This window comes from Dicentrarchus labrax, unplaced genomic scaffold (assembly GCF_905237075.1).
Source record: "Dicentrarchus labrax unplaced genomic scaffold, dlabrax2021, whole genome shotgun sequence".
Classification (NCBI taxonomy): Eukaryota; Metazoa; Chordata; class Actinopteri; family Moronidae; genus Dicentrarchus; species Dicentrarchus labrax.
In genome coordinates, this window is record NW_026136715.1 from 17,545,497 (window position 1) to 17,557,709 (window position 12,213).

The following is a 12,213-nucleotide window of genomic DNA, read 5'->3' on the forward strand; positions in this document are numbered from 1 at the left end:
TACACAGAACAAAACATTTGAAGATGTCACCATGGACTGTGGGGAATAATAACAGGACTTTTTTTTACTATTTTATAATATTTCTGAGAAAATAATTGCTAGACTCGATAATAAGTTAGTTGCAGCCCTACTGATTTGTAGTTGTCGTCGGGACTAAGAATGCTTTAAAATCAGTTAATCATTTGTGAACAATTTGCAAAGCGCCACTTGACTTGGTTTCAGTCACCAGAATTTGATTTCTCCAGGCTGGTCAATGAGGCACTGATGATGCAAGATAACAGTCACCAAAACTGCCAGATGAATGAGTTACCTGTCGGTCCATATGACTTGTTAAATCTTCTGTTGCTGGTGTTTGTAATAAGTCAGTCTGAACATGAAATGGACCAGAAGTCAAAGGCAAAAGTGTGTGATGATTTTTTTGTTACCAACTGAACCAAATTACAGGTGTGAATGTGAAAGTGATCATGACAGTTCTGTTCATATGTATATTTTTATATCATGTCATCATTGAATGTGACAATAGAATATCTTGCTGTGGTTAAAATAATGTTATTAAGTAAGTTTGTCTTTGAACATCCCCAGCTAATAGTGTCCTAACTTGTCTCTATCAGGGCCACTGTCCACATCCAGGTGAACGACATCAACGAGTATTCACCGGTGTTCAAGGAGAAGTCCTACAAAGCCACCGTCATCGAGGGAAAGAAATATGACAGCATCTTGAAGGTGGAGGCAGTGGACGCCGACTGCTCTTTCCAGTTTAGCCAAATCTGCAACTACGAGATCGTCACCCCTGACGTGCCCTTCACCGTCGACAAAGATGGTGAGGCCCCTACACCTAGCAGCCTTGTCTTGCCTGTCAGTGTCTGGATATGACTGAGCCAGAATTTTATTGACACACATCACATTGTCTAAACAATGGTGCAGCAAGACTACTTATTTAGAATTAAACGCAGCTTGTTGCCTTGTGAGGCGATGGCTGTCTCCTTGTAATGTCACCCGTCATTTGTGACGGACTGTGGGATTATTTATCTTTTTGTGTTCTGTAAAACAAAATGAAAGATCCAGTAAAAAAAATACATCAGATATCTAGGCTCAGCGATATGACGCCTGACTCTGAGGAAAATGAAATACAGAGAGGCGAAAACAATGAGTGTGAAGGATACATAATGTTGGTGAAGGTACTCAACCATGACAGCTGATTAGTGTTTGAGGTGGAAAAACAAACCTGAGATGAGATCTGATCTCAGTCAAACAAATTCCATCACTTTCTTTTAATTACTTGCATGCTAATGAGACTTTGTGCACACATTAGCTTGGTGGTGAAAATATTACGATGTGGCCCTACAATATAACAATCAATATATCATGCTTTCAGTTCTGCTTGAGAGTGAATCACTTTTTGGCAAAGATTTCTATTCTCTTTTTAATATTTAAAAATACAGTTGTTTTTTATTTTTCTCTTTACTTATCAGCTCAAAATGTTTTTATACATTTCCTAGCACATCTGCTGCTTTGAAATTAAACAAAGAGCGGCCCTGGCACTCACTTTTATTCCCTGCTTTCTTCAGGCTTCATCAAGAACACGGAGAAACTGAGCTATGGCAAAGAGCGCATGTATAAGCTGACTGTGACCGCCTACGACTGTGGAAAGAACCGTGCCTCCGAGGATGTTCTGGTCAAGATCAGCGTCAAGCCCACCTGCAAACCCAGCTGGCAAGGTATCAAAGCTCCCCTTTACTCGCTGTAGTTGCCAACCATCACTGTTCAGGTGTGTCTCTGTGTTGAACAAAAGCGATCCACCGACGCACAGTGCACACAGGTTGTCGTAAAAAAAAAAAGGTTATTTAACTCCCTTAAGCCACAAGGCCTTTTATCATGGCTGAAAGAACTTAAGTACTCCTTAATGGGTAATTACTATTGACAGCCCCTGTATTGACTGCTCACAGGTTATCTGTGCTGTGCTGAAGGACATCTTTACATTCTTTCCTCCCTCTTGCTTCATCTTTCAGGCTTCAGTAAGAGGATTGAATATGAGCCTGGCACAGGTAGCCTGGCCCTTTTCCCCAGCATGCACTTGGAGACCTGTGATGAGCCAATCACATCCATCCGAGCCAGTGTTGAACTGGAAACCAACCATATTGGAAAGGGCTGCGACCGTGACACCTACTCTGAGAAATCTCTGCACAAGCTGTGTGGTAAGTAACCAATTGTTATTGTCAGTAGAGCATCATTAGAATCAAAATATTGTTTTGATAAATCCAAGTGCCCAATCTAATTGCCTTTTTCCCCTTGGATTGGAAGGAGCCAGCTCCGGCACTGTGGAGCTTCTGCCTGCACCCAGCAGCTCCGCCAACTGGACGGTAGGACTGCCCACCGATAATGGGCACGACAGCGACCAGGTGTTTGAGTTCAATGGCACCCAGGCCATTAAGGTTCCTGACGGCATGGTGAGCACCAGCCTGAAGGAGCCCTTCACTATCTCTGTATGGATGAGACATGGCCCCGGGGCCCATGAGAAGGAGACCATCCTCTGCAACTCTGACAAGACAGGTAACGACTCCCAGAGAATAAAGTTGTTGTTGTAAAAAATTATTTTAGCTGCACCTGAACTGGGTCAAAGCTCCAGTTTGACTTTTAGTTAAATTGTTTCACAAGGTGAAGGTGGTTTGCAGGTAGTCAACTGTAAAAACACACAATAAACATCCATAGTTAAAGAATAAGAATCCAAACTGACCCACTATAATTATATATCTAGTACAAAGACAACATGAGCTCATGTAAACTAAAAGTTATTTTGCTTAAGTTTAAGTTTATGATGTTGTTAAAGTGTTGTTTACAGCAGGGTTATTTATAAAAATCTATATAGTAAAAAACTACTGATTGGGTCGTTAGACATACATGCCAGAAGCACATTGAAGCAGCACAAAAAATAATCATAAAACTTGTATTGTTAAGACACACATGCACTTAGTCATCTGAAAATGTCAGCACACTGTATTACATTAAAATTTCTGGTATCTACTGAAGGAACCAAAACCTGCATTAACTGTTTGAGTGGCAACTCATTATTGCTGCCCATATGGTGTCTGAAACAATGCCTGTAATGAAAGAAACATTGTAACTTCGGGCTATAATCAGTGTTGGTGCTCAGCTGGCTCATTCTATATATCTATATTTTCTTTCTTACCTCTGCAGAGTCCCCGCTGACCTTTCCATTTTTGTTACTAGTTGTAAATTTTGCAACGACCACAAGCTCCTTGATCTTATTGACAGTAAAGTCTCTGCCATGGCCAGGGAGAGGCAGCTCATCAGCTTCTGTCCGACTTGCTTATATAAGAAGGATTACATCAGAGCGGCTGTCCCCTGGATAGGAAGCTCCCATACCCGTGATCTCAGCAACATTCATGACCTTCATTCAGCACATAAATATCTCACATTCAGTCAATTTCTTCTACATTTTAGTCTTCAGTTCTTAATGAAGACTAAATAAAACTACATATGAAACACTAAAACTTTGAAACATGGGCGTTACATTTTGGACAATAGAAGGGGTGAAATGGTTGGTTATTTTTTAATCACATCACGTCAGAAGTCACCAGTGTGTCTTAAACCATCTTACTGTTATAAAACCAAAAGCAAGCCGATACATCTTAGTATTTGTGATGCTGGGTCCAGCACATGGTCATGGTTTTACATGAACATTTTCCATTCATTAGTATAGAATTGATTTCCTGTTAGTTGAGTAATTGATGAAATGTCTCACACTAGCAGTTAATTCTGCTTTAGTGCATTTAGTTTCACCCAAGGCCAGGGATGTTACTAGAGTCACGATTGTCCCTACGTATGGATAATACACTGTCATTTTCCAGTCCAAGACCAGAATCCTTTTCCTGAAACACAGCATGTTATTCTGTTCTTAAAAGGGTGCTCTGTTGATATTGATTATCCTAATCAAATAAGGGGCAGATGCAGCCTTTGAGCTCTGTAAAGAGATGATAACATCACAGTCCATTTAAATTATCCAGACCTATAATAACTTGGTGCGCTCTAATTATAGCACATGACATCACAGCTTTTTGTAAGTTTTTGTAACAGACTAAGTCTAAAAATACATAGTGATAAAAAACACTATAAATCTCTTGGATCTCATGGATTAACAGCCAGGTGGTTATTTGGTACGAAGACTACATCTGTGCAGATAAATCCTAACTTTTGGACCTATGTTGTTTTTGATGGCTTCCTTCAAGAAAATTTCCTGTAGTTGCATTTCCATAATTGTATAATACTTAATAAGAACTGGTTGTGGAACTGGTTTCAAAATGTTCTTTTCCACTGCTGTGAGAGCCTGTTGAGGCACGTTGTTCATGGTAGCATGAGATATTATTAGTGCAATCATTCGGCACATTTCTGCTAGCTTGTGCTTGTCACTTACAATGTTTACAAATAATTTACTGCCATATTTTGTGTAGTCATCAGTTGTAAATATAATAGTCATACCACAGGCTACACAAGATTTTTCTCTTTTTGCTTTGCATGGCCTCTATAGAAGATTCAGCACTTTAAAATATATTTAAATTATACTAATACTAGTAAATGTCTTTTTTTCAGTCTAAAAAATAATCGCCACCCATCCTCCAAATATTCACATATTCAGTTTCATACCTTAATCTCTCCTCTCATTCTGTGCTGCAGAGATGAACAGACACCACTACTCGCTCTACGTCCACAACTGCCGGCTGATCCTTCTCCTCCGCCAGGATCCATCAGAGGCCGAGAACTACAAACCAGCCGAGTTTCACTGGAAACTCGACCAGGTCAGCTGCAGTTTAAGAGAATTATAGCCGGTTACACATGATATGTAACTATGAATAAAGTTATACAGTAATAATATGTAACTTTCACAGTCCCAGTTTCAGCTTTCATCCCCGTTGTGTTCTTCTCTTCTTCAGGTCTGTGACAAAGAGTGGCATCACTATGTGCTGAATGTGGAGTTCCCCACTGTGTCTCTGTTTGTGGATGGAACTACCTTTGAGCCCTTCCTGGTTACAGAGGACTACCCACTGCATGCATCCAAGATCGAAACTCAGCTCACTATTGGTGCCTGTTGGCAAGGTAAACTTTTTTTATTTTCTTTTTTTTTAGGAATGCTGTAAAATAAAGTGAGCCATAATTCTCTTGTGGGACTAAATGTATCAATGACACACATATAAATAGTAAAGAAAGACTGCTTATGGTTCAGATGTTTGAACATTTGATATTTTTATTGGTTGTAATAGTAAAAAGATACTCTAATGCTACCTGATAATTGTTATATTTGTTCATTACAGCTTATGTAAAAATGTACGGTGCATGTTATTTTATTAACTCTTTCTTAAATTGTCAAATGATGCACAATGACCTTGTATGTAGCATCTGAATCCTCAACCTTCCTCCCTGTCTCTCCCTGCTCTCTTGTTTCTGTCCTTTACAGACAACTCAGGACATGACAATGACACTGAGTCAGTCTCTGAGCCCACCTCAGGTTGCTCAAATCTTTCCCTTATTCCTCAGATATGTCCATTTGTCCAAAATGTCCCACCACGCTAACTGCATCCTCATACCATTTCGACTAGAATGATTCTTACACATTCTAGATGCAGAAGGATTTATTTTTTCATAACTGTTTGGAGCATGATGCAGTATGGATGAGACTGGTGTAATTTTTAATGCTGCCTGCGTTCTTTTTCGTGTTTCTTCATTCTCCATTTATACGCTCTTCTGACTGCAGCAGTTGTTTTTCACACAAGCAGAACAGAAATAGACATATAATGAGCACAAAACTCTAACCTGGCTGCAGCATTTCGGCATTGCAGGCTCTTCTTTCAGAAGATGACCTTTGGGTGAGAAGCTGCAGCTCCTCCATATCAGATAACAAAGCTCACACACACTCTTACACACATCACTGGATGACTTTGGGACCTTGGTCCAGGTTTGTCTCTGACTCTGCAGCTGCACAGACTGCTCGAGATTTAGCAGGAAGATGCGACACAATTATTTCACCTCTCCTTAGGCAGGATTAATGCACCTCACAGCAATACTAAATACTAAGTTATATTGGAATCATAGTGTATATTAAGCATTGTTCACTCCTCAAGATGGTTCCATTTTATTGTGAAAAAAGGTGACAGAAGAGGATTAATTTGAGTTTATTTTTTTCTGTTTATTTTTCTGGATTTGTTTTTTCCGCTTTTTAGGCAGCGGTTCACCCTGTTAATGCAGATGTTGCATGTATCTAAGGCGTGTGTAAGCTCATCCATCATTCTCCTGTGTCCCTCACTGGGCCTCAGGCCTTGTAAGGGCACACATACTAACTTGCATGATCGCCATTCACTCCAGCTTTGCACATTGAGACGGCATGCTTGAATCTCCAGCCCAGAAAAGGTGAAATCTGTGGAATGCACACTTAGGATGAGTAACGTTTCTTCTCCTCATCTCTATCCTGACGTACCCAGGCGGAAATGCTCGAATGGCTCAGTTTTTCCGGGGGAACCTAGCAGGACTGATGATTCGCTCTGGCAAGCTGGAGAACAAGAAGGTGATCGACTGTTTGTACACCTGCAAGGAAGGACTGGACGTGCAGCTGCCTGAGGAGGTAGCTTCAGCTGTTAAGGTGAGAAGGGCAAAATGTTTTGCACAATCACACTCAGCCCCAGTCAGGCTGGATATATTTGTGGAGTATATTTGTGCATCAAAAATGGTCCTTCTCAGTGGCTCCAAACCTTTTAGGCTTGTAATTGGGATAAGCAAAGTGTGCTCTCAACTCCTTTCAAAAGTGTGAATTGTGATCAGTTCAAACAAAGAACAGGTTGTAGAGGCCTGAAGAGGTGGTAATATTCAGTATTTAACAATAAAACTGCAGCTCGGTTGAAAGTGGCTGGCTGGCAAAGCAATCATTTTAATTAATGCATTTTTATATTTATACCTATTTTTAATAGGTATGAATATTCCTTGTAAACAATACAACATCACCATAGAAACATATTGTCATGCATGCTTTGTTTTGCCGTCCTGTCATTCTGTCAGGCTGTTTTTCACATCCAGAAGGTGTTGTCTGTCTGCTATTTACCGTCTGAATACATGTGAATGCAGCGTTGGGGATCTCCATCACTGAGGCCGATTATATGTGTCCTGATACGTTAACAACGATCTGATACACTAAAGATTTAACCTTTATGCTGGTGCTCCAATTCAAATCGGTGAATCTTACCATCTCTAATGGATATAAGTGCTTTCTATGTAACACTGTTTGCACATACAAAACAGATATTTTATGAATAGCTTAGTGTCAGCCAGACAACACACACTAACATATTTTCATGTGTAAGCATAGCATCAGGAGACAATCTTGCCTCAAATCAGTCGGTTGCCTTTATTTCTTCTCTCAGGTGGAGTTCAACCCCAACCAGTCCTCTTTGACCGTTGAGGGTGACGACATCGATGCCTTTGACAAGGTCATGCAGCACATCTCCTACTTGAACTCCCGCCAGTTCCCGACACCTGGCATCAGGCACCTTCGCATCTCCACCACCGTCAAGTAAGTGGCAGGGGCCAAAAATACTTCACCAGTAGTTTTCATCTTCTCTGCTCGTTCTCCGTCATGTCACCTCATCTGTCAGTCAGCAGCAGCCCAATGTTTGTGGAACATGTTCTTTCTGCCTGATAGATAGGGTTTGTCTTTCTTACTTTAAATGTAAGGAAGGTTTATAGAGGTAAAATAGAGGTCAGTTTTACCTGATTTTCATACCAAAGAGTAAACATGAAAGGTTTTCGGGATGGGAGAATGACAGAGGCAAAAGAGCTGTAAGATTCTGTATTTTGCTTTTCAGTTCTCTCTGATGTATATTTTGTGAACACTAAAATGTGAATAACAGAACAGCATTACAGTTGCACATGAGGTATAATAAGAATATATTAAGACTCAAGTTTCTGCTGAGCCTGCTCCAAAATCAGTTCCAGTTAGTGTTGCAGTTTTACATGAGTTCTTATTTGCATATGCATAAATATGCATAAACACAGTTTTATTGGGTGGACTGAGCAATTATATAAAATTATATATACCTGTAAGGGTAATTTTCCAGCTGTTAATAAATGTAGAGGATGCACTTTAATAAACATTTTATGTGTTGAATATATGTTTTTTTTTTTTTTTTTACATTGTAAGCTTATTCTCCACATCATTAACTACATCTGTTTACAAAAATGACCCTGCCTTAACCGGACAGGCAGGGTTATTAGATTATTGAAGCAGGGCTTACTCAAAATGCCAGCAACTTCATTAAAAAACTGATAAAGGATCCAGGTTCTCAGGTATTTAAACTTAAATTTTCCCCCAGATGCTTCAACGAGGAGTCCTGCGTAACGGTGCCAGATGCTGAAGGTTATGTGATGGTCCTTCAGCCCGAGGAACCCAAGATAAGCCTGAGCGGCATCGACCACTTTGCTCGCAGCGCTGCCGAATTCGAGAGCCAGGAAGGCGTGACACTGTTCCCCGAACTACGCATCGTGAGCACAATCACCCGCGAAGTTGAGGCCGACACAGAGTCTGAAGCAGCAGAGGGGGCTGACGACGACCCTACGGGTAAAAGAAATGCACATTTGGCCCTGACGTTACTGCCAGATAATGTTTTTAGATAATGAATTTGTAGATGCAGCTAACCTATTTTTCAGTGGATTAGTTGTGTTGTTTGCTAACTGTCATCCTCTGAGTTTCTATGCACTGAATTTCTACTTTAACACTACCACATATGTAATGTTAGTCTTGTGCCTCCTTAGGTGGTGACACCCATCCGTTGCCTCGGTTAAATTACCTTTGACAGTGAATGGGTCTACAGGCACAGTGAATGTACAGTTAATAGTTGTATATATGTACAGTAGCTGGCGACGGTGGGGATTACGCCTAGAGGCCAATGGGATTGGATAGACAGAGCGAGAGGGAGGGTGAGAGAAAAGAGATAAGTTGTTTACTACTTTATGGGAGGGGTCAGTGACCAGCCGTGCCATCTGTTGGGCTTGTATATGAGCTAAGACGAGGAGAGACAATAGACTTGCACTGAGGTTGACACAGATACAGGAAGATTCTATGTCATGTGGTGAACAGCAGGCCATATGGGACAAAAGGGCTTACAGAAATCTGTTGCTATTACCTGCATTACCCTGCCCCACCTTCCACAGCCAACAAATGAGAGATGTCACACTAGATGAGTAAGAATTACTGAATAGGACCATCCATAATGTCAGAAGGTGCAAACCGTGTGTGCATAAAATATTCATTTGTTTCATAAGAACGATGGAGAAGACTGGCTGCCTCAGTTGGGCTATTAAGATAAAGTAAATTAATTAAAATGATTTATTAAAATACCTTTCAATTGTATATGAGTTCCTGAGCTGTTTTACATATTTTAAACCTCTTTTATTAGAAAAATAAACCATACATTAACAGAAGATATATTATTAAACATAGACATCTGTTAACAAAGTATCAGCATAATGCTTTTTAACACTAAACATGGATGTATTTATTGTGGTCCACCTGCAGTGGTTAATGATGAAAGACAGCATTCACTGTTGACTGTGTGTACATGTAGTACAATAACAGACAACATATTACAGGGGAGGTTGGAGCAGCTCAGGTTGGGCTGTACTATTGCACAACATTTCAAATGATCAAACTGTGCAGTCCCTCGTTGTGTAATCTAGGATGCTTACTCATTTTGATTCAATTCTTTATCGTCCACCATAAGGCTGAGCTGTTGGGGATGGAAGTCATTGTACCATCTCGGAGCATTTCTATTTTAACTGCTGTGGTTTTTGTAGCCTCTACACCACTAGTTTAGCGGCCCAGAATCATCCCATGTGACACTGCTCAGCCAACAAAGCCTGTGTGACACAAGGGAGATGAGATGAGGCAGTTGGAGAAAAGTAATTTCACATGACGTGCTGTAAAAAGAGAAACATAGACAGTGAAATGAGAGTTTTTAATCCAGAATAGACAGACCAGAAAAGACAGTTATTAAAAGAGGCAACATAAAGCACCACTAACATATCAGACAAAGCGCAGAACATCTTTTGAACACACATACCCACGCACTTCCAAAGTCAGTGCTCAGAAAATAAATGATCTAAATGAACAGCCAAGATCGATCCACCAGAAAGAGGAGCGTCTGTGTTTTTGATGGGACTGAAAATCATACAATCTGGTTTTCCTAAATATCCTGGTCTACCCTAAAACCTTGATACCACCCAAGCCTACTAATAATGAACTCTTCCATTACAGGCTCAATGGACAATCCTAAACTTGAGGACAGCTCTACAGCTCTTCATTCTGAATCTTTTTTCTTTGTTGTTCATTCAGTCCAAGAGACAGTGGTGTCAGAAGAGATCATGCACAACCTGGACACATGTGAAGTGACTGTGGTGGGAGATGAGCTGGACGGGGAGCATGAGGGCCTGGAGGTGGACATGTCCCAGCTGCAGCAGCATGGCCTGGAGATGAGTTCCTCTAACCTGGGCCTCGTCATCACTGGTACAGACCACAGAGCTGTCCAAACGAGCATATAGCAGTAGTCTCTGGCTGGAGAAATTTGATATATGATAATTGCTTTGTAGAAAATAACTGCTTTACATGAGAAGTAAATTCTTTGAAATCTGTTAAATAGTCCTCACATGTAAACAAATGAATGTATGTAATCTTATATAATATAAATGTACACCAGGGTGATTTGAAGTAACCCAGTCCACTGTAAGTAAAGTAAATTTCAAAGGATACATTTATGAATAATCCCAAAATCACAGTTTTACAAACCTGCTATTCCACAACAATACTGTTTTCCTCTAATATGGAGAGCCCTTCTGACACTTTCTGATGATTGGCCCCCCTCTGTATGTTCCAGGTGTGAACACCATGGCCAACTACGAACAGGTCCTGCATCTCATCCGTTACAAGAACTGGCACACAGAGGCTCTCTTTGACAGGAAATTCAAACTGGTCTGCTCTGAACTAAACGGTCGCTACATCAGCAATGACTTCAAGGTCGAGGTATGACTGAGCACTTGTAAGTTATGTCACATGACAGTGACGCATTCACAACAGAGGAGTGCAAGTGTAATGAAGAATTCTCGTGTCCCCTCACGATACTCGACCTACATGTAAAATGGAGATCTATTGACAGCATTTTGTGACCGTATCTATGTGTGTTTCCGGTTTCTGTTCTCTCTAGGTGAATGTAATCCACACAGCCAATCCTGTGGAGCATGCCAACAATGCCATGGTGCAGCCTAACTTCATTAACCCTGTGCATCATGCCTCTGTGGATCTGTCTGGTCACAACCTGGTCAACGCTCACCAGGCATCAGGTACTGCAACACAGGAGTCTGACATGTGACACGTTTTTTGTCTTTGTCCTTTGCGTCATACAAGACTGTTTTCCTTTTTTTCTAGGTTTCTAGTAGCACATACAAAGTACCTCTAACGAAGCACATCTTTCTTGTATTATCACCAAAGTCAAATATCAACAGTAAATAATTTTAATCACCTTAAAGGACACAAAGAATGAGTTTCAGTTTCAGCCCCAACCAACAAATTCTGGCGTAACACTGACCCTTCTAGTTTCCATCATGTATGAAACCTTGAAGAATAACAATTCAACTTACTGAAACAATTGTAGCATTTATTTTATATTCTTAAATTACTGCCAAACGTCATAAACAAACCAGTAATCTGCTTAATTGTTGTTGCTGTAGAAAAGATATTTGGCCTCTGGTATGGCAAGTGTTGCTAGGGATGGATTACAGCCTATTAACCAGAAGTAGGGCACGTATGAAACACTGGTCGTTTGCCCATTTATTTATTTTTTTTAATGTCACAAGTTTAGGGATTACACTTGAGTGCTGTCTGTGACATCTGTACAGGCGGTGGTCGGAGCACAACCATTTATTTCCCGGCCTCGGTAATCCTCTAGGCTGTCAGGCTCACTAAGCCTGCCACCGAACAAGAGAGGCCCTTTTCTGCTAATATGGGGTAAAGTGGAGCAGGTTAGCGGGAGACAGGCAAAGCTATTTAAAGACACTCACCTAGAGCTGCTCCCAAAGCATTCATCCGCAGTTTACTTAAAAACCATTAACATCAGCCCTCGAAATTGCCTCAGACAGAAATGGAAGCAACGTCTCCCCACATGA

The 12,213-nt window shown here is 40.7% G+C and overlaps 1 protein-coding gene across 4 annotated transcripts in view; it reads left to right on the forward strand.

The window, feature by feature from the left end:
• clstn1 (calsyntenin 1) overlaps positions 1–12,213 on the forward strand; it is a 37,228-nt gene that overhangs the window by 19,675 nt on the left and 5,340 nt on the right. For 2 of the 4 annotated variants that reach the window (XM_051426354.1, XM_051426355.1), the window contains 13 exons: positions 612–820; positions 1,569–1,718; positions 2,010–2,195; positions 2,302–2,550; positions 4,693–4,814; positions 4,950–5,112; positions 5,471–5,521; positions 6,492–6,649; positions 7,425–7,573; positions 8,373–8,617; positions 10,391–10,561; positions 10,929–11,074; positions 11,256–11,391. In XM_051426354.1, the coding sequence (XP_051282314.1) occupies positions 612–820; positions 1,569–1,718; positions 2,010–2,195; positions 2,302–2,550; positions 4,693–4,814; positions 4,950–5,112; positions 5,471–5,521; positions 6,492–6,649; positions 7,425–7,573; positions 8,373–8,617; positions 10,391–10,561; positions 10,929–11,074; positions 11,256–11,391 (2,135 nt within the window). The remainder of the gene's footprint in view (positions 1–611; positions 821–1,568; positions 1,719–2,009; positions 2,196–2,301; positions 2,551–4,692; positions 4,815–4,949; positions 5,113–5,470; positions 5,522–6,491; positions 6,650–7,424; positions 7,574–8,372; positions 8,618–10,390; positions 10,562–10,928; positions 11,075–11,255; positions 11,392–12,213) is intronic. The other 2 variants (XM_051426356.1, XM_051426357.1) reach the window with 1 other exon arrangement.